Genomic DNA, 23,436 nt, shown 5'->3' with positions numbered 1-23,436 from the left:
ACCAGATCAAAGAGGATCATCAGCCAGAAGTCCAGCCAGTAGGACGTCCCGGAAAGAGGGGGCCCGCGGGCGATCTTCCCCGCCGTCCCCGCCACCTCGGTTCCGAGGCGGTCTGGGTCGCGCTCAGTCTTTCCGCGGCCTCGTACCTCAACGTCCTCCGGAGTTTCCATCGTCCGTCGCACAGAAATGACTCACTCCACTCCACGGAAGGTCGCCTGGCGCAAGTATGCAAATTACGACCATAGAGACAAAAAGTGGAGGCCCAAGACCGGCGTTTCCGGTAGACTTCCGGTTGGGTGGGGCGCTTGATGTGTCTGTTCAAACAAAGTAACAAACCTGTGGTTGCTTGACCGTGAACGTGAATACGGTGTAGATACCTTGTGGGTGACACACAAAGCTGGGCTAGATGCCCGCGTGGCTGTGCATAGAGATAAAAAAAGGAAAGGGGAGCAAAGGAAAAGCATTGAAGGTGTTTGCATTGCAGTTCCGTGCAACGTTGTGTTATTTTCAATTAGGCTAAAACAGAAGCAGTCGTTTCTTGTCGCAGTAGTGGTTAATTTATAGTAGTGTTGCTCAAACTTGGCAACTTTAAGATGTGTGGAGTTCAACTGCCAGAATTCCCCAGACAGCATGGCAAGTTGAAGTCCACACATCTTAAAGTTGCCAAGTTTGATAAACACTGATTTATAGGACAAATTATGGGGTCAGCAAGCAGGAGACCAACAGGCCTATCTCCATAAGAATTACAATAAAGTAGCTTATCCTTAAGATACCAAGGTTTTGTAGCTTCCTAAGAATACAATTTTATTATGCAAGATTCTTCATGCTTATTAAGAAATAGAGATTCATTTCAGTTCACTATTTTGCTATCTTTCTTAGGGCAGATGTTAGAGTTCTTCATGCTGCAAAAACCATGCAGTACAGTAAAAAACTGGTAGGAAGTTTTATAACATGCATTGTGACTTAACTGTGTGGATCAAGGGTGCAAGATTTTTATCAATCACTTTGTCAACCTTCAGCAACTGCCTCACTAGCAATTCATAGCATCTTCTAGCACCACCCAGCCATTGTTGTGGCAGAAGGAAGCCTGCCTTCACAAGTAATGTCTGGGTGTCACTAGGAATACTATAAATCATGAAGGGAGGAATGATCTTAGCCTTGCCTCTCAATTAGCAAAATAGGATTAATACCACTGGACTACCTGACTTCTCAATTTTGAAGTTTATTCCAGTCTGCTTATCAGTTTTTTAAAATAATTAATTTTATTTCATTTGGAAGGTCACCCAACTCCCAAATGACTCTGGTATAATAAAAAAGAGAAAAAATAAAAATGGTACACCCAGACAAAATCACCCATTACATTAAAAAAAATAAAACCCTGCCAGTGGTTCAGCAAACATCCTAACCCCAGACTGGGAACAAAGCCACATTTTCAAAGGCTTAGAGAACCCTTTTAGGGTAGAGATGCATAAATCTCTAAGGGGCTGCTGTTCCAGAGGACATGCATGCTTTCAGAGTCCCACCAGATGACATTATTTAATTGAGGGGACTTGGAGTACTCCACTCTGTTCAACCTTACTGGGCAGGTAGAAACCACTGAAAATAGGCAGTCCCTCAAATAACCGGGCCCTATGCCATGAAGGCCCTTACAGGTGACAACCAGCAGCTTGAATTGCACCAGGAAGCCAACTGGCAACCAATGCAGCCTGTGCAGCAGTGATGACATATGGGTGTATTGAGATGTGTCAATTACTGCTCACACCAGGTGGTCTTCAAGGGCAGCCCCATGTAGAGCACATTGCAATAATTCAGTTGTGAGATAATTAAGGCATAAATAACTGAACAGCCATCCTTTCTAGGAATAGTCACAACTAGTGCACAAGATAGACCTGTGCAAAGGGTCTCCTGCATATCTGTAGTTACCAATCCAGGAGGACTGCCAACTGGCGCATGAGCCTCAAATGGGGAAGTGCATCTCACCCAAGACCAAATAGGAAGAATTCCTAGATCCAGAGGGCCCAAACAACCACAGCCAGTTGGTCTTGGCAGTATTGAGCCTGAGTCTGTTCCTCCCTATCCAGACTGGACAGCTTTCAAATACTGGCTCAGGACATTGACAGCATCACCTAGACAGCCTGGGGTTGAGGCGTACAATTAGGTATCATCTGGTTACTGATGATTCAAGATCCTGAACTGAGGAATGACCTCGCCTAGTAGTTTCATGTCGATGTCAAAGGAGGAGGAGTGAAAGCATCAAGCCCTGAGGCACCCCACAAGTGAGGGACTGTGGACACTATCTCCCTGCCTTCTATCAAAACCAACTGAAACTGGCCACAGAGAAAAGAGGAGAACCACAATAGTATAGTTCCTCCTTGTCCCAAACTTTGCAGTTGATTCAGAAGGATAACCTGGTTGATAGTATCAAAAACCAGTGAGAGATCAGGGAGCACAAGGATCTCAGCTCCAACAAAGATCATTAACAAGTGCAACCAATGCTGTTTCCATTCTGTACCCTGCCCTAAAACCTGACTGAAATAGTGAGTCTGTGGGTGGTGGTTAGGCCTACCAGTGTCGAGAGCTAGAGCTGGTGCACTGGGGCCCACCATCTCCTTGAGGTCGTGGGTACGTGTGCATGGTTGTATGAAAGGATGGAGAGATTCCCATTTCAAACCAGGAACTTTAGAGATCCAGGATTGGAGGCAACTGGACTGGAAGATCCTGGGGGAGGTAGGGCGGGACACTTTATCGAGGTGGTGACAGGCAGGGGATACTATGACGGAAGCCAGAGGGTGAGTCATCATAGAGGAAGACGCCCCAGGTGTTTGTTACCTGTAGTGTATTCCGACACTCTGTGCTTAAACCTAGGCCCTGAACAGCAGTCCTGTGGGGGCCCTGGCCTCCGGCTGCTGCTTCTTAATGCCAGGTCAGTTAACAACAAGGCGCCCCTCATATGCGACCTGGAGGAGGGGGCAGACCTAGCGTGTATTACTGAAACCTGGCTGGGCCCTGAAGGAGGAGTAGCTTTGTCAGAGATGTGCCTAGTCAGGTTTCGGGTGTGGCACCAGCTGAGATGCCAGGGCAGGGGAGGAGGGGTGGCAGTTGTCATCAGAGAGTCTCTGGTGGCCTTCAGAAGCCCTGCTCCACAGGTAACTGGTTGTGAGACTCTGTTCTTCAAAATGGGTGCCCAAGAGCAGTTGGGAATGTTGCTGCTGTACCAGCCTCCCTGCTGCATGGCAACCTCCCTGCCTGAGCTGCTGGAGACTGTCTCAGGGTTGGCAGTGGAGTTCCCCAGACTTATGGTTCTGGGGGACTTCAACCTGCCATCCCTGGGGCGGGTCTTGGAGGCAGCCCAGGAGTTCATGGCCACCATGGCAGCCATGGGCCTGACTCCAATTATTGTCATGTTCACTGTTCCAATGTTACCGTTACATCGTAACGTTTTGCATGTCATTTGGCTGATGCGTGTTTCGCCTGGGAGGGGAGGAGGATTCCATCTTGTGGGATTGTTGTATGTTAGCAGCTGGATTGGAATGTGTTTGGGTTATCTTGTGTGTCCAAGGTTCCTTTCCCAGGACATCAGCAGAAATGGTTACCAGCACCTGGGGGGGGGGGGGGGAGTTTGCAACGGCAGTGCAAGGGGAGGGATTACGTTTGAGCCAAGGGTTTTTAGTTTGTATTTGGCGCGCTTTTGCTAATTCTCAGCTTTCTCTGTATTTGCATACTATTCTTTAATAAATCAGATATCATTAAGTTCCTGCTTGTGAGTCTGAGTCTATTAGGGTAGGCAATCCTTACAATTATTCGGGACCCGACTTGAGACAGTGGCCTCACCCCAGACTTAGTTTTCTTGTCGGAGCAGTGGCAATGTGATCTGAGGGAAGAGTTACATCTTTCCCCTTTGTCATGGTCAGACCATGCCCTGGTGGCCCTGAGATTCTCTTATGCCACCCCCCTCTGCAGGGAGGCCGGGCCTCTTCGATCAGCCCACCCCTGGCGACTAATGGACCCAGTGCAGTTTCAGAGGGAGCTGGGGGTTATACCCGAGGACTTGCTGCACAGTCCAGCGGAGACCCTGGCCACCGCCTGGAATAGGGAAGCGGCTAGGGCCTTGGACAGGTTCGTGCCTGTGCGGCCTCTTGTAATGGTTGCCCTAGCCCCAAATACTCAGACTCACAAGAGGCTGCTAAATGAAATCTGATTTATTTAGAGTGCTAAAGACAGATACAAAGAAAGCTGAGAATGAGCAAAAGCGCGCCAAATACAAACTTAAACCCTTGGTGCAAACGTATCCCGCCTCCCTCGTAACAGCCCCGCCCGACACAGGTGCTAGCAATCGTCAGAGTTGCTAGCCTGGGAAAGTAACCTTGAGCGCAGTAGATAATACAAATACATTCCAAAGCAAAGCCAAAAGATAAACGTTCCCATCCTCCCGAGAAAGATGAAACACGCATCCAATTAATGACATGCGAAACGTTACGATGCATCAAAGACATTGAAACGGCGAACATGACACCTCTCTTATCCCACCGAACCCGACTCCCCGTGGTTCACAGAGGAGCTGAGGGTTCTGAAGAGGATTAAGAGACGCCTGGAGTGCTGCTGGATGAAGACGAAGACCGAACCCGACCAGACACAAGCTAGAGCGGCTATTAAGTCCTACCTTGTGGTGGTAAGAGTGGTGAAACGTCACTGGACCCTACTATACTGGATAATTTTTGTCCAGTCGACCACCTCCCCTTTATGGGGAAGGTGGTTGAGAAGGTGGTGGCGTTGCAGCTCCAGAGGATCTTGGAGGAGACAGATTATCTGGACCCCTTTCAGTCAGGATTCAGGCCCGGATATGGAATGGAAATGGCATTGGTCGCACTTATGGATGACCTCTGGCAGGAGCGGGATGGAGGCAGTGCATCCATCCTAGCTCTCCTTGATCTCTCAATGGCTTTCGATACCATCGACCATGGTATCCTTTTGGGGCAGCTCAGGGAGTTGGGGGTGGGTGGCGTAGTCTTACGCTGGTTCACCTTCTTCCTCCAGGGCCGGTCCCAGTCGCTGTTAGTAGGGGAGAAGAGGTCGGGCCCACGGCCCTTCCTCTGTGGAGTGCCGCAGGGTTCAGTACTCTCTCCCCTCCTATTTAACATCTACATGAAACCACTGGGTGAGATCATCCATCCCCATGGGGTGAGGTATCATCAGTATGCTGATGATACTCAGCTATACATTTCTATCCCGGGGGAAGTAAGTGATGCTGTGGCTGCCCTTTCCAGGTGCCTGTGGCTGTTGGGATCTGGATGGGGAACAACAGGCTTCAGCTGAATCCTAGTAAGATGGAGTGGCTGTGGGTTAATGGCCCCTCAGCTCCTAGGAACTTGCCATCTTTAGTATGGATGGGGTTGCACTGCCCCATTCAGATTCGGTGCATAACTTGGGGGTCCTCTTGGACTCATGACTCCTGCTCGAAGAACAGGTGGTAGTCGTGGCCAGAAGGGCCTTTGCACAACTTCGTGTTGTGCGCCAGTTACTTCCCTTCCTGGAGCGAGAGGTCCTTCGAATGGTCACTCATGCCCTGGTCAACTCCCAGATAGACTACTGCAATGCGCTCTACATGGGGCTACCCTTGAAGACTATCTGGAAGCTGCAGTTGGTTCAAAATGCAGCTGTGCGGACAGTGATGAGTGCTCCGAGATCAGCACACGTGACACCCCTACTGCGCGAACTGCACTACATGGGGCTACCCTTGAAGACTATCTGGAAGCTGCAGTTGGTTCAAAATGCAGCTGTGCGGACAGTGATGAGTGCTCCGAGATCAGCACACGTGACACCCCTACTGCGCGAACTGCATTGGTCGCCAGTATGCTTCCAGGTCCAATTCAAGGTGTTGGTTACCACCTTTAAAGCCCTACATGGCACGGGTCCAGGTTACCTAAGGGACCGTCTTATCCCCATTACATCAGCCCGTCCCACCCGATCGTGCAGAAAGGGTATGTTGCGAACCCTGTCTGTGAGAGTATTTCATCTGGCAGGGTCCAGGAGGTGAGCCTTCTCTGCAACAGCCCCCGCCCTTTGGAACACCCTTCCCCCAGAAGTGAGGTTAGCCCCCTCCCTCCTGGACTTCAGAAAACAGCTGAAGACCTGGTTTTGCTGCCTTGCCTGGAATAAGGGGAAGAGCCATTCTGGGGGCTGGCTGATTCCCTAGTGCTGCGGGGACCAGTTTTATCCCCTTACGGTTTGAATTAGATCCGCCATGGCTTGGATTTTACTGCATTTTATTTTGATTGATTAATGGCTGTATTTATGCTTTTATGGAATTTTAAATTGTTTTTATTGTGAACCGCCCAGGGTCCCCCGTCTGGGGGAGATGGGCTGTGATAAAAATTTGATAAATAAACAAAATAAATAAATAAATAAATAATAATTTGATAAATCCTTGAGATTCTTTGACAAGTCCCTAATGCTGGGAAATGTGGAGGAAAAGAGAAGAGGATGGCCAGCAGCAAGATGGATGGACTCAATTATAGCAGTAGTAGGCCTACTGTGGGAAGAACGGAAGGACCTGGTTGAGGACAGATCATCCTATAGAACAGGGTTTCTCAACCAGGGTTCTGTGGAACCCTAGGGTTCCCTGAGAGGTCACTAGGGGTTCCCTGGGAGATCACGATGTATTTAAAAAATTATTTCAAATTCAGGCAACTTCACATTAAAGAGGTAAGTTTCATTTTTTATTTTTAGTTTAAGAACACTGTTAGTGCATATATACAGGCCTACACATGAAACAAATATAATAATTTTGTAACTTGTGGCCTATATCTGAGCCTAAATGTGCAGTTATTGCCTGAGGCCTCAAGGGTTCCTCCAGGGTCAGAAGGTTGAGAAAGGCTGCTATAGAAGGTCTATCTATGTGATCATTAAGAGTTGACAGTAACTTAACAGCACATAATCAATCAAGAGTTCTTGAAAAAGTGTGCCCCAAATGAAATTCTCCATCCTTTCAAATCTGCATTTTTATTAGGATCTGCACTGACAAATATTGAAAATCTCACATGAAATGAAATCTCTGTTGGGGTCTAATTTGGGTATTATTTGTTAAATGATATGGGGAGAATAGGCATTGGTTATATACTGGTGTGTGAGATCTGTGTATTAATAGATGCACAATTTTCAAGCTCCTTAAAGCGCCAGTAACTTACTTTCAAAAGAGAGGAAGCTTGGTTCACTGTTGGAGCCCAGGAATTTCTCTTTGCTCAGAGACATATGGTGGGTATGATTTTTAAAAGCACTTCACAGACAGATTAATTGAAATGAATTGATTGGATATACTTTCTTATTGAATGAGGCCATTAATGTGAATTAATTTTTTGAACAATGAGTAGTTAGACCAAGATTGACTGACTTATGTCAATAGAATCTGAAAAAGTTTGTCTAAGCTTGCTCTTCATTTTAAAGCCAGATTAATTTTAATACAGATGAGGCAGAATTTCTTATAGTTGTATTTTAATGTGTAATTTTCAAATTTGTACTTGTTTATTTGGAAATTTTGAAAATCTGGGTTTTTCTTAGTTTTGCAATACCAACTCACAGGGAAAAAAGAATACAAGACAGAAATCAATATACATTATATTAGGTGACATGCTAGCAAACATGTGCATGGGAAAGTATGTACAAAATTTGGTCTGTTAAGTAAAATGTACATGAAAATAACATTTGTGTTAACCTTTTTAAGAAATCACAAAATGAAAAATGATGGGGAAATGTGCCAAACTGAAAAATCGTAGAAATAGGTGAACTTGCATATTTGCATGGTACTTGGATCAGACTAGCTAGTTCTTATAAGTGATTTATTGTATAAAGGTGCAATTATTTATTTTAAGTTTATCCACACTTAGTCACAACAGCAATGAAAGACAACAGTGTCTTCTAGAATATGGAGTCAAATTATGTTTATTTTTCCCCATTTATAAAAAGTAAACTTTATATTCAGACTCAGCAACACCATTTAGCTAAACAGTCATGGGGCATAAAAGATAAATACATCTAAACTGAATATTAGCACTTAGTTACTTTGTATTTGGTTAAGAAAAATTGTTGCTGTAAACAAAGCACAAGTGCTCTTCTATTGGATTTCAGTCTTCAGTAGTACTTGTTTATGCTTTCTTGAAGATTCTTTTGGCTGTTACTCCTTCATAGGTGTAAGTCTGAAATGATTTAATTAGTAAAAAAAAACAAAAAACAGGTCAGAGTATTAGCAATATTTTCAGTGTTTACAGTGCTGAATTTCCCAGGTATAGTTTCAGTCTGTATTCCAGAAATCAGTCCTTTTTTTAAGGGGGCATAAATAGGTCAAAATCAAATATTTATTGTTAGATTTTTTTTAATCCATTCAATCATGGCAGATTCTCAGAGACTGGCTGGACAAGTCCCTGCAGTTTTTCTTGGCAAGGTTTTTCAGAAGTGGTTTGCCATTGCCTTCTTCCTAGGGCTGAGACAGAGTAACCGGCCCAAGGTCACCCAGCTAGCTTTGTGCCTAAGGTAGGACTAGAACTCATGGTTTCCCAGTTTCTAGCCTGATGCCTTAACCAAACTGTATCTTGTTATTAGATAATAACCCATAAATCGATGACACATAGTCCTGTTTGAACAGTTTTAATTAATCCTAGCATTTACTCAATAGTACAGGGGTTGCTTCCAGATACATAGGTGCTCCTGGAATAGAGAGCCAGTTTGGTCTAGTGGTTAAGGTGCTGGGCTAGAAACCAGGAGTCTGTGAGTTCTAGTCCCGCCTTAGGCATGAAAGCCGGCTGGGTGACCTTGGGCCAGTCACTCTCTCTCAGCCCAACTCACCTCACAGGGTTGTTGTTGTGGGGAAAACAGGAGGAGGAAAGAGTATTAGGTATGTTTGACGCCTTGAGTTATTTATAAAAATAATAAAGGCAGGATAGATAAATAAAATAAAACAAATTATTAATTACATAGTGTTAGAAGTTAAAAAGTTTATTCCCAAGCCAGTCTACAATAAGAGGCAGGAAGACACTTTTCAAGGGATCAGGAAATTATTTCTTGCGATAGAGCCAAATCAGCAAGCAGGCAGAGATGAGCGGTGGCCACCCTGGGCCATTCCTCACCCCTTCTCTTGTAGTTTTCTAATTCAGAGTTTAAGCCAATCATTAATTATGAGAGAGTAAGGCACTAAGTCTTTAATCTTCCTTTCACATAACTTTTGCAACATGATCATTTACCCTTGACAGATCTAGCCCTCCCCTGCAAAACCGCTTCATGGTTGCTCATTACAACCATTTAGCTTCTTACCAATTCTTATACTACTTTAGATATTATGGTAAGAAAATATTCCAGCACTAGTATTATCCAACAATCTCACTGATCTCTTAACTGCTTTGTTACGTAAAAGGTACAAGCTGTGAGACAAGACATAATTTAGGTTTCCAAGTGGAGGAAGGCCTCATCTTTCATGTGCAATTCTGTTCTTGAAGTACAATAAAACCTTTACCTGTAATCTTCCAGCTGTCACTTGCTAAAGAAATTTCATTACCCATAAATCCAGACTCTATTCATTATATTAAACTACACATTTCATTCCCCAAGTCTTCAGCTGGGAAATATGGTCATACACTTAATTTCTAAAGCATGGATAGGATGCAGCTACTAAAATTCTAAGGTAAGTTCAAAATAGCCAGATGGTAAAGATAGACATTGCCAAAGAAACCTCATATTCCTGAATGCAGAATCTGTATTAGGCCATTTAAGTTGTACAAATCTTACTGCAACTGTTTTGAGTTTCAAGAACTGTAATCAAACTATTTAGTTTCAAGAACTAAATAAACTATTTAGAGGGACAACATGAAAATGATGGATTAAGAAAGGGCTGGTCAAATTTCTGCACATGCTTTTATGGCTAGATTATGCCTTCAGACATGCAAACTGGCTATATTGTGATAAGAGATCATCCAAAGCTTTCTGGAAAGAAAAAGGAAGCAAATATTTTCATTTCAGAAAAAAATATACCTTTCAGCTGTTAAATTCAACACTATTTCCTCCTATGAAATCACACAGAACCCTGGGCAGTGGAAACAGCTCTCAGCTAATGCTTTTTATATCCATAGAGCACCGCTGAGTGTTGGAGCAAAACTCCCTCTCTACTAGCAGCAATCCACTGCTATTGTTCTTTAAATAATTAAAAAACAAAACACATATAAATGGGAGCAGGGAAAGATAAGAGACTATTGGGAAAGGCAAAAATAGACAAAAATAGATCATGGAATAAAATTCTGCAAGGAGCACTGCATGTGGCCAGGATTCACAACAAGGCCCCACTTATGATAAATATATTTTCAAACATTTTAAAAGTTGATTTTTCATGTTCTGAATTTGTAGAAGAGATTGCTCTCCCAGGTTGTAATCTGAATGTTTTCACTTCAGCCCCAGAGCTGGCTTCTTATCTATTTCTTTCCTTGTAACTGCAAGTAAATGTTTTAAAACAGTTTAAACAAAGTTCTCTCTGTTTTTTGTTAAATCTCCTTAATTCTTGTTAAGAAGCTAATATGATTTTCTATTGTGGTTGCTGATAAAATTATATAAATAATAAACAAAAAAATAGCCACAATACACTTACCTGAATCATTTCCTCTCCTACAACTTCCCGCAGTGCTTCAAGTTTCTTCCCATTATCCTTCCGGTTGAATGAGCCTATCAGTTGGGTGCCTTGCAGGTCCCAGGTACCCTACAGTACACAGCATTAATGCAAGCAAGCAAGAAGGAGAGGAAACAGACATTTTTAATATGGTTGAACATATTTGTAACTGGCCATAACTAAAGTGGGTGTGAATTGGAATACTTTGCTGTGTAGCCTCTCAACAAGCTTGCTAGCTAACATAGGGGATCAGAAACTAATTCCTGTGAGAAAAGATTGAGGAAACTGGGAATGTTTAGGCTTGAGAACAGTAATTGAGGTGAGTTATAGAAGCACCCCTCAAAAGGCTGTGAGGATAGCATACCAAATAATGCTAAGATAGTTCTTTCTTATTCCAGAGTGCAGGACATAGAATAAATTACAGGAAAGTAGATTCTAGTTGAATGTTGGGGGGGAAAAACCTAACAATAGAGTATTTCAATTATAGATATAATGTTCCAGAAAGGCAATAACATATTCAAACAGATATTGAGCAGATATCTGTTGGCAATGGTCTGTACAGAGTCTGTGTGTGTGAGCGGAGTTCCTGCACTCAGTGGCAGCTTCTAACTCTACGATTTAGAAACTATTTTTTTAAAAAAAGTTTTCTTACAGTGAGTTCGGTTCCATCAGCTAAGCTGTAGTCAAAGTTCTCTGCCAAAGTGAACACTATCTCTATGCTGCGGAAAGTGCTGGATTCTTGGACGGTGAACTTGTTTCCTTCTTGTTTGATTGTGAGCTTCAGGTTGTCATGGGCTCCAAGCTTCCTCTTCACTAAATTAATACCTATGAAGGTTAAGATGATGATGAGTCAGTTGCACAGCAGAAGGATTCTTCCTCTCCCAACTTATTTTTAAACAAATTGTCTGAATAGCATGGCTAGAGCTGGACAATTTGGAGCCAGTCCTCTGTAATTCTTTTTTGTTTAGGTTTTGATTTTCAGGGCTAATGCGGATATCAGTTTATGGTTTCTTAGGGATGTTTAATCAATGTGCAAATTATACATGATGTACATCTCAGACTACTAATGTGGCATCCATTCTCTTTTCCATATCTCCCAGTGGCTGAGTTCACAAAACATACTAACCCCAAACCAAGCAAAATATATTATATCTCAGTGTGACATGTAAGCACAGTCTCTGAGTAAATACGCTGTAGCCACCCACACCTAACAATTGTCAAATATTTTTTTAATGCAATCTGAAGAGAAGCTAGAATATTGTCAAAGATTTAAATTGCTTAGATCAGCTACATATACATGATCTAATTCTTCTGAACTGGAAAATAATGTTATTACAAAAAAAAGAGAGGAAGCTCTGGGCGCAGAATTAATTAAAATTGCATAGAGTTATAAAGTATTTAGACCAGTTTTGTAATGGAAAGCCTAATGAAAGAACCAAAGGAAAACTGGGCATCAGTGCAACCACAGGACAGACAAGTACTGCTTAGTAACAACAGAAAACCAATCATTCTAGGGTCAACAACTAACAGGAAGTAGCATGTATGAAAATAGATAATTATAATTTCCATTGAAAAAGGAAGTATGTATCTAGAGGCAAATGTCTGAAACAATGTATATCATGGTTGAGACAACAGTAATGAGAATGTTACAAATGGAGGATGGAATCAAAAATCTTGCTGGAAGACCTCTGACCCTGATCTCCATCTGCTGCATACCTTCTTCCCCAGACTCCAGAGCAGAGTCTGCCCAGACTGGTCATGAAATGGTATGTGAGCAGGAATTGATTATTGAAATTAGTTAAATAAACTAAATACTTTCACTGTTTGATGTTTGTGTCCATGTTCTACTGTTGCACAGGATCCTAAACCTTTTGGCATTGATCCCTGGGTGTAGTTGACCTTACATCTGGATGTAGAAAGCAAAGCCACTCAGGTTAGATCCCTGAGAGTCTCTGACAGTCTCAGGAAGCCAGTTTTTGAGAAAGTGGGAGTCTGTTAAGAAAGTCAGCTATGACCTCCTGCCCGTAACAGCAGAATGACAATATAAATTAAATATGGAGAGAAAGAAAGAAAGAAAGAAAAAGAAAGAAAGAAAGAAAAGTCTCACAGAGTGGACCTGTACAAGAAAGTAAAGAATGGGGTTGGATATATTTGGAAGCAGGAATCAAGTCCCCAGGATTTGCAGAGCCATCATGGAAAAAAACCCAAGGGGGATGCCTTGGGGACTTTAGTTTAAGCCCTTCTTCAGTCATGAAGAAAAAGTCATTTGTCAAACTGGTACATTTCTGTTTGTGACAGGAAGAAATATACAATCCCAAAAACATGCAGATTTATCAGCAAGTCTTTCAGGAAGGGGGAATAAAAAAAAACTGGAATGAAAGACCAGTGCTTAACAGTGGACAATAAAGAAGAATGCCAGGGACTAGCAACAAGCATTTTGAATTGCACAGTTTGAAGCAAGGAAATGCAGATCTTACCCATTGCTTCCATGAACTTTTCATAGTTTTCACTCTTCTCTACTTTCCAGGTGCCATCAAATGCCATGGTTGTTAGCTGTTACAAGGAAGCTTAGAACCAAAGAAGGTTTTCTATCCAATCTAAGGTAAAGCTTTCTGAAGGGGTGATTTATACTTTTAGTTATCTTGAAAGCAATTCATACACTGATGTGGCTGACTAAAGTGCAATTAGTCATACAACCCTATAAAATCAAACCACTATTCTAATTCTGTATAATTAGCATAAATCTATTATATTTAACTGTTGAAAGTATTGCCTGTATTCTTTGCTGGAGTTGTGGTTACTAAGTTCTTTTTTTCTGTCTGAATAGGACAGACAGAAAAATAAGGTAAGATGACTGCTGTAAGAGAAAGAATTAAAATCAAGATGGTGCTTTGTTTAAATGAAGCAACCTTATTTTAAGTAGCAGATCTACTGTACTGTTGCATTTTGTCATGTTTTTTATTCCTGATATCTGCTCGAGCAAAGAGAACACCTCTGCACTTCCTTTCGAACATGTGTTTACTTTGGAAACTGTTCCACTGAGTAAGGCAAAGAAAGGAACAATGGGGGATATATGATTTACACTGGAAACCACTGATTATGGTTTCCATGTGATGCTTGCTTTTTCTGCTCTGAAATTTAGGAGATAGGTCTAAGGCAGAAAGTGATTTTAATATAGAAAGCCAATCAAACCAAATCACATTGAGCTGAGTAATGATGTGCTATTTGCACGTACTATACATGTGTGTTCCTTATTCACCCCACCCCCAGCACCTCTCCTACCTTAATACAAGACTGATTTCATAGTAACTGCATAATAATCCTTCAGCAAAGGATCGTTACCTTGTCGTGGTGCTGGAGCTTGAGCACCTCAATGATGCCATGAGCTAAACCGTGAAGGGCCACCCAAGATGGGAAGGTCATGACAGAGAGGTCAGACTAAATGCGATCCCTGGGGAAGGTAATGACAACCCACCCCAGTATTCTTGCCATGAAAACTACATGGATCAGTACAACCAGAGATATGTCGGTACACCATCGGAAGATGAGACCCCCAGGTTGGAAGATGGTCAAAATGCTACTGGGGAGGAACAGAGGATGAGTTCAACTAGCCCCAGACGTGATGACGCAGCTAGCTCAAAGCCGAAAGGACGGCTAGCAGCCGACGGTGCTGGTGGTGAATCGCGCATCTGATGTTCTAAGGATCAACACACCATTGGAACCTGGAATGTAAGATCTATGAGCCAAGGCAAATTGGATGTTGTTATTGGTGAGATGTCAAGATTAAAGATAGACATTCTGGGCGTCAGTGAACTGAAACGGACTGGAATGGGCCACTTCACATCAAATGACCACCAGATCTACTACTGTGGACAAGAGGACCACAGAAGAAATGGAGTACCCTTCATAATTAATAGTAAAGTGGCTAAAGCAGTGCTTGGATACAATCCAAAAAACGATAGAATGATCTCAATTCGAATTCAGGGCAAGCCATCTAACATCACAGTGATCCAAATATACGCCCCAACTACAGATGCTGAAGAAGCTGAAGTAGAGCAGTTCTATGAGGATCTGCAGCACCTACTGGACAACACGCCTAAAAGAGATGTTATTTTCATCATGGGAGACTGGAATGCTAAGGTGGGCAGTCAAATGACACCTGGAATTAATGGTAAACATGGCCTGGGAGAACAACACGAAGCAGGACATAGGCTGATAGAATTTTGCCAAGACAACTCACTCTGCATAACAAACACTCTCTTCCAGCAACCTAAGAGACGGCTTTATACATGGACTTCCCCAGATGGACAACACCAAAACCAGATTGATTACATCCTTTGCAGCCAAAGGTGGCGGACATCTATACAGTCAGTAAAAACAAGACCTGGAGCTGACTGTAGTTCAGATCACGAAGTTCTTCTTGCACAATTTAGGATCAGACTAAAGAGATTAGGGAAGACCCACAGGTCAGCTAGATATGAGCTCACTAATATTCCTAAGGAATATGCAGTGGAGGTGAAGAATAGATTTATGGGACTGGACTTAGTAGATAGGGTCCTGGAAGAACTATGGACAGAAGTTCGCAGCATTGTTCAGGAGGCGGCAACAAAATACATCCCAAAGAAAGAGAAAACCAAGAAGGCAAAGTGGCTGTCTGCTGAGACACTAGAAGTAGCCCAAGAAAGAAGGAAAGCAAAAGGCAACAGTGATAGGGGGAGATATGCCCAATTAAATGCAAAATTCCAGAGGTTAGCCAGAAGAGATAAGGGATTATTTTTAAACAAGCAATGTGTGGAAGTGGAAGAAGACAATAGAATAGGAAGGACAAGAGACCTCTTCCAGAAAATTAGAAACATCGGAGGTAAATTCCAGGCAAAAATGAGTATGATCAAAAACAAAGATGGCAAGGACCTAACAGAAGAAGAAGAGATCAAGAAAAGGTGGCAAGAATATACGGAAGACCTGTATAGGAAGGATAACAATATTGGGCATAGCTTTGACAGTGTGGTCAGTGAGCTAGAGCCAGACATCCTGAAGAGTGAGGTTGAATGGGCCTTAAGAAGCATTGCTAATAACAAGGCAGCAGGAGACGATGGCATCCCAGCTGAACTGTTCAAAATCTTGCAAGATGATGCTGTCAAGGTAATGCATGCTATATGCCAGCAAATTTGGAAAACACAAGAATGGCCATCAGATTGGAAAAAATCAACTTATATCCCCATACCAAAAAAAGGGAAACACTAAAGAATGTTCAAACTATCGAACAGTGGCCCTCATTTCACATGCCAGTAAGGTAATGCTCAAGATCCTGCAAGGTAGATTTCAGCAACTGATGGAGCGAGAATTGCCAGATGTACAAGCTGGGTTTAGAAAAGGCAGAGGAACTAGGGACCAAATTGCCAATATCCGCTGGATAATGGAAAAAGCCAGGGAGTTTCAGAAAAACATCTATTTCTGTTTTATTGACTATTCTAAAGCCTTTGACTGTGTGGACCATAACAAATTGTGGCAAGTTCTTAGTGGTATGGGGATACCAACTCATCTTGTCTGCCTCCTGAAGAATCTGTATAACGACCAAGTAGCAACAGTAAGAACAGACCACGGAACAACGGACTGGTTTAAGATTGGGAAAGGAGTACGGCAGGGCTGTATACTCTCACCCTACCTATTAAACTTGTACGCAGAACACATCATGCGACATGCTGGGCTTGAGGAATCCAAGGCTGGAGTTAAAATCGCTGGAAGAAACATTAACAATCTCAGATATGCAGATGATACCACTTTGATGGCTGAAAGCAAAGAGGAACTGAGGAGCCTTATGATGAAGGTGAAAGAAGAAAGTGCAAAAGCTGGCTTGCAGCTAAACGTCAAAAAACCAAGATTATGGCAACCAGCTTGATCGATAACTGGCAAATAGAGGGAGAAAATGTAGAAGCAGTGAAAGACTTTGTATTTCTAGGTGTGAAGATTACTGCAGATGCTGACTGCAGTCAGGAAATCAGAAGACGCTTAATCCTTGGGAGAAGAGCAATGACAAATCTCAATAAAATAGTTAAGAGCAGAGACATCACACTGACAACAAAGATCCGCATAGTTAAAGCAATGGGGTTCCCCGTAGTAACATATGGCTGTGAGAGCTGGACCATAAGGAAGGCTGAGAGAAGGAAGATAGATGCTTTTGAACTGTGGTATTGGAGGAAAATTCTGAGAGTGCCTTGGACTGCCAGAAGATCAAACCAGTCCATCCTCCAGGAAATAAAGCCAGACTGCTCACTTGAGGGAACAATATTAAAGGCAAAACTGAAATACTTTGGCCACATAGTGAGAAGACAGGACACCCTGGAGAAGATGCTGATGCTAGGGAGAGTGGAAGGCAAAAGGAAGAGGGGCCGACCAAGGGCAAGGTGGATAGATGATATTCTATTCATCCCTGGGAGAGCTGGGGGTGTTGACAACCGACAGGAAGGTCTGGCGTGGGCTGGTCCATGAAGTCACGAAGAGACGGAAGCGACTAAACGAATAAACAACAACAGCATAATAATCCTATTTCCTAAATGTCCTATCTGACATTTTAATCTAAACAGCAATGGAATATCTGAGCATCATGTCTGAGGAAGTAACATATTTCAAGAATTTTAGGAGTTAGATCTGGACACAAAATAAGAAGCATAAGAAATGCAAAGAACCACATCCATGTGGAACATGGACTGTTGGGGAAGAGTGGGAACAGAGGCTCTACTTCCTCTAAATTCCCTGTCACTGCTGCAGAGATGAAGACTGGTGACTGTATTTACTTGGCTATGCAAATTTTGTCCCTGGTCTGTTCAGATTGCCTGACTGGACTTAGGTACCTTTCAGCTACAATTCTCAACCTATATTCTCACAGATAAGATAAGAACTTCACTACGTTGCAATCAACTAAGTCAGATAAGCAGTTTGGGGATCATATACGAATGATGGGCAATCATTCTTTCTTCAAAGTCTCTTGATGTAACTGTTGTCATGGCCAGTATTGTCAATGCCACCCCTGGAGAGAATATCAATTATCTGTAATGATTTTGCATTTGTGCATTATATCAGCATGTGATTTTATGATTGGTTCAAAGAAAAAAAAATCTTCCATTCACTTCAACTGTTCCAGAGAAAAAGGAAGTTTCCTGGAGAATATAATGCAAAGTGACTTATGATTTCTGGATGAAAAGGAAGTAATGTCTTAGATATTTTTGAATGACCAGATATAAAGTCCCTCAGAAAATCCAAAAGTGGGTTTGCCAGATGACTGTGAAGTGCCCAGATTTTGTTTCTGCTGCTGAGGTTTGCTCCAGGATTTTAATAGGTAGTCTGAATATAGAGGGAAGTCAAATTTGTTTAAAGCTGTGTAAGCAAATAGAGGAAATGCAAAGCTGCAATGAATTAAATCACAATTTGTATTAACTAAATGAGAGAGATATAAGATATAATTTAATAATTTGCAAAATAACTTCCGGTGACATGAAAAAAAAACCCTAAAGGTCATATAAATGTTTGTAGAAATCATCTCAGGGACAGATAAAACCATGATTATTTTTTAATAATATTGGGAGAAAGGTAAACAGATAATCGATGCTTAGTACACAGTTTAGGGGGCGTGGTGGCTCAGTGGTTAAGACGCCAGGCTTGTCAACTGGAAGGTTGCAAGTTCGGCGGTTTGAGACCCGAGCACCACGTGACGGAGTGAGCTTCCGCACTCACTCCAGCTCTTGCCAACCTAGCAATTCAAAAGCATGCAAATGCAAGTAGATAAATGGGTACCGCTTCGGTGGAAACGTAACAGCGTTCTGTGACTATCATGCTGGCCACGTGACCACGGAAGTGTCTTTGGACAATGCTGGCTCTTTGGTCATGAAATGGAGATGAGCACCGCCCCCTAGTGCCCGACATGACTAAACTGGAATGTTTACTTTACCTTTACACAGTTTAGCTCAAATTTCTTTAACCTTTTAAACTGCTGGCCACATTTTGAATTTGTGAAATGACATGGATACCAGCACAAAATGTCTTTCTTGGATGAACCCTCTATTAAATGGCTGCCATCACAAAATACCTATTTATAGGAACACATACAGTATATTCCAAGAACTTTTACAGAAAGCTGAACTTATGTTTCACTGTCAACTTTGAACTTACTAATTCAGAATCACATTCCTTCCATCGTTCTTCTCTAACTCCCAGTACATAAGATTCACTGACTATACATTCCCACCACAGTTGACATGCTGCAAACTCTTTCTCAATTTGCATCCTTTTTCTTTCAGGATATTCTTAAATTACAAACTCTCTCTGGATCACTGCCAATGTTGTCTTGCATATTAACATTGCAACACACCCACACCCACACATTATTTGGTGTAGCGATTAAGGTGCTGGACTAGAAATCAGGACACTGTGAGTTCTAGGCCTCCCTTGAGCATGAAAGCTGGCTGCTTGACTTTGGGCCAGTCAGTCTCTCTCAGCCCAACCCACCTCATGGAGTTCTTGTTGTGGGGAAAATAGGAGGCAGAAATATTAGGTATGTTCACTAGATAGATAGAGAGAAGGAGAGAGAGAGTAAATTTACATTCACAGACAAAACTTTAGCCTGTTCTAAAGCTGTCTGCCATCTGAAGATGATTAGATGATTTTCTAAGACTGTTTTCTCTTTCTCAGTCCAGGCTCAAAGGCATTCTTCAGAAATAAATATGGCATCCAGAGCTTTGCTCTGAAGTCAGTCCAATTACCAGAAAAGAGAAAAAGTTAATTCAAATAAGCACCTCAGCAGGTGCCAAGAAAGGGGTGGTAATCCCAAGTTTAGTACATGGAAATGTCTTAGATATGAACAGGAACAGGAACCATTCATTTTTTGTTTTTATATCATAAAGTTGGAGGAACTTTCTCTGTCTCTAAGAATCATTCCTTCATTAAGGATGATTCTTAGAGACTTACTCTCTCTAAAATAATACTAGAGAGAGTTTTAGGGTTCAGACAAGTTCCATTAAGAGACAGAAAGAAAGGACCTGCAACTTTTGCGTTCTTAGGCTGTAGCAATTTAATCCAGCAAGAATTGCATTAATCAGATTCTTTTTGAATCTGTGTTACGGTCACTATGTGCCCTCAGATAATGTTTTGTTTAAGGTTCACTCGTTCTAGAGTGCTCTTTCATTGAGATAATGATTGCATGTCCTTGAATAATGAATTGCAGATGAAATGTTTCATGTAGCACAGTTACTACCTTTTTAAGGCACTAGAAAATAGATTATTAACCAACAGAGACATCTAATCAACTAATCACTGATAGTTAAGTGTATAAAGCATAAAAGTTGCACCACAAAAATGAAACGATATTCCAAAGATCACAGATCAGATTCCCTTTCAGGGCCTGAAATATACAGTACATAATTTGTCACAGAAAAAGGCCTGACATAACCAAACTGAATGGAATCAAGCCCAGAATATGGTTTAAAATCTTAAATAACGCATCCTTCTCCTAATCATATAGCGATGTATATATACTGTAATATTAGCCCTTGTTCAGTAAAGAAACAATGAAGTGTAGAATACAGATGCTATTATCAAAAAAATCTACTTTTTTGATTATGAATAATTTAGCTGTCTGAGGAATAGCCATGTTCATCTATTCCAGCACAATCAATATTATCAAGAATTTTTAAAGCAGATGGGAAGTGCTAAGCTGGCCATTCTAAAAGAAGTGGAAATCTTCAGTTTGGTCAGGTCCCCACTTCTAATCCAGCTATCTTTTTCCTGGGTATATCTGGCCAGATTACTGGGTGCTTTGGCTTCAGGCTCCTGTTGCTAAATTCTAGCTTGTTTCTGTTAGATATAAAAATAATGAAAACCCGGACCAGAGATCTCTGAAAAGGCACCTACTTTATTTGAGCGGTTTGCAAAGCGTGGTGGGCACCTCGACCAGGCTACGCAGAGTCTGATCGAAAGGAGAGATGCCACACCCCAACTTACAAATACACACTTTCTTATACCTTTCCCTGTCCAGCCCCCCCCCCTTTTCTGGCCTGTTTCCCCATTGGCTGGGTACTCTCAGACGCACAATCTTCCGACCGCCTCATCCCCTGGACCCCTCTATCTTATTTTGCTTATGCTTGTAAAAGCCTCATTTTGAAACATTTTAAACATTCCAAGGTTTTCACACATTGAAATCTTTATAGGCCAATCTCTCATATGGTGACATTTACTCTATCTCCTTGCTTAGCACATCCTGGAGGAGCCTCCGTTTGAAGTTGTTCTTATCACACATCTGGCATATGTCTCCTCTGTTAGTCAGTGTTAGGCTACAAGACACCTGAAGGCTAAGCTTTTAATTAGGCCCATTTCTTCCCTTTGTTCCTTTTGAAAGCGTTCTAAGTTGTTACCTTATTTGTAAGCCTGCCAGTTTCCACCTCATTATCCCAAGGCTTTTACACATTTAAATCTTTACCTGTGTTAGTTCTTATCATTTGGTGAGTTTTCCCCACTATCTCTTTTGTGTTGGTTTAAGTATTTAACATTGTGTTGCTCACTAGCTTGAACTTATTTACACATATTGTTTCCCCCTTGCTCCTTTGCTATTAGCTAATATTAGTATTTACACCTTAAAATCTCCCCCAACCACGATCTATATGATATTGCCTTATATGGCTATATATATATAGATCTTCATTATTTTTTTACAAATTGTATTTTTCCCTATCTTACATTTCTACCACCCAAATTCAAATACAGCATTCATACAGTGTTACTATGGAATGGTATATTTGATCACAGCTCAAGTGTGATCAAAACACCATTCTATAGTATGGCTGAAAAAAAACAGGTCTGGGTGTAATAGCATCCTTTCTCTCCAGACTCTAGTAGATCAGCCTGTAGATTTGATTGGGCAAGGCAGGGATGTAGCCCTGAGATTTGCCTCCCAAATTTCAGGTGCTTCAGCAGCCCCATTCAGAGAAAGCAATGATTCAGAGAAAGGACATAGCAATGATTTTTCATAACACTTCACCTGTGATCAAATACACCATTCCATAGTAATATTATATGGATGCTATATATGAACTTGGGTGGTAGAGACAAGCTAGAATTACTGCTAGTGTGCCAACCACCTGCTACCCAGCTGCATCCCTGGCTGAGTTGGGGTGGTGTTACAAGGTTCTAGTTAGGGCAATCTCTGTGCCCTACATGTGGGATTCAGATGAGCTAGAGATTTCATGACTTCTATAACAACTACGCACTTTTGATATTGCACCTGAGCCATTTCAGCAGTCATATGGTAGACTTGGTCTTTGCCTCGGAGAACAAAAAGCATGATTTAGAGTTAGAGGACATGGTAGTCAACCCTTTGCCATGTTCAGATCTTTTCTGGTCAATATGTAGAATGCCAGCATATTCAACCTCTGGCAACAGTGGGGGACCATAAGACGGTCCATCCCTGCTACTTGGGAACTTCCTCAGTAGTGAAGCAGACATTTCCATCCTGTATTTGGAACTTGGAGATAACAAAGGCATTGGATAAGATTGTTCCTCTCTCTAGCAACCAAAGACAGGGAATTCTTAGTTTTACTAAAGAGTTTTGAGATATGAAATAACTGGAAAGACACCTAGAGTAATATTGTAGAAATCAAAGAGAGTACAATACATTGAAGAGCATGTTCAGGAGTATATGGAGGTAATACAAGTGGTGAATTGTGTATACTTCTGTGATTTTATTGTATCCACATATTCTTGTCCGGTGTTCCTGTTCAAGATTACACATTTGGGGAGCCGCAGATGAGAAGATTCTCCTGGAGACTATTTTGATGTGTTTGCAAGATTCCTTTGGCAGCTGGGGAGGTATGTCTGGATTTGAGTGCATTGAAGGAGGCAGTGGTGTATCCCCTCATGAAAAAGCTATCTTCAATCCATCCACTTTAGACAGTTTTCACCATTCTCAAATCTCCCCTTTGATGAGGAAGGTTTTGGAGAAGATGGTGGATGGAGGGGATTTCACTCCTTTTTGTCCTGTTAGATCTCTTCACAGTACCATAAACTATGGTATCCTTCTGTACTGCTTACAAGGATTAGGGGCACAGGTTTATGGTCATTCTACTTAATTCTGAATGGGTGATTCCAGACAGTGTCACAGAGAGAAGCACTCAAGCTATGGCTGCTCCAGTGTGGAGTACAGAGGGGTGTGGCTCTCTCCCCTGTTATTTAATATCTGTATGAAATCACAGAGAGGTCCTATGCCAATTTGAGATGAGTAATAAGGATATGTATAATACCCAGTTATACATTGCCACTCCCAGGCTAGCTGGAAATGCAGAGGAAGTTCTTATTCAGTGTTTGGGGGCTTTAGTGATTAGACTGGACAAAGTAAGGTTGAAGTGAACCATAGCAAGAAGGAGATGCTGTTTGTAGATAAATCTTCTGCTTATCTTCAGAACCTTCTTTTCTGACTAGAATCAGTCCATCCTTTGAGGTGTTCCTGTCTAAGGGATGCTGAAAGTCCCCAACCCAAAGAGATATTAAGAGGATGGGGATCCAGAGGAAATCCTTCTCAGTGACAGTTCTGACATTGTGGAAAGTCTTACTCCCTGAGGTTCGATAGGCTTCCACCTGGCCTTCTAGAGAAGCATTGGGCACTAAAATAGTGTTAGGCTGCCCAACTTACACAGTGTGACTCCTGTGACTAACATAGGATTGAAAAACAAAACAAGATAAATAATAAATATTAATTCACAATAGCACAATGTAAAACCACACAAACTGAGGCCAAATACACTGTCCTGCAAGTA

At 41.9% G+C, this 23,436-nt stretch overlaps 1 protein-coding gene across 1 annotated transcript; it reads right to left on the bottom strand.

Moving 5' to 3' along the window:
• Positions 1-7,595: 7,595 nt before the first annotated feature.
• On the bottom strand, positions 7,596-13,263 carry FABP2 (fatty acid binding protein 2). The gene is made up of 4 exons (XM_063310164.1): positions 13,117-13,263; positions 11,292-11,464; positions 10,622-10,729; positions 7,596-8,189 (listed from the first exon to the last, which is right to left on the bottom strand). The coding sequence occupies exons 1-4, from the start codon at positions 13,181-13,183 to the stop codon at positions 8,139-8,141; spliced, it is 399 nt and encodes a 132-aa protein (XP_063166234.1). The 5' UTR covers positions 13,184-13,263; the 3' UTR covers positions 7,596-8,138.
• Positions 13,264-23,436: the final 10,173 nt, after the last annotated feature.

The sequence above is a fragment of the Candoia aspera genome, chromosome 8 (genome assembly GCF_035149785.1).
Source record: "Candoia aspera isolate rCanAsp1 chromosome 8, rCanAsp1.hap2, whole genome shotgun sequence".
NCBI lineage: Eukaryota > Metazoa > Chordata > Lepidosauria > Squamata > Boidae > Candoia > Candoia aspera.
Note: the sequence above shows the minus strand (reverse complement) of the source record. Positions and strands in the feature narration are given on the sequence as shown.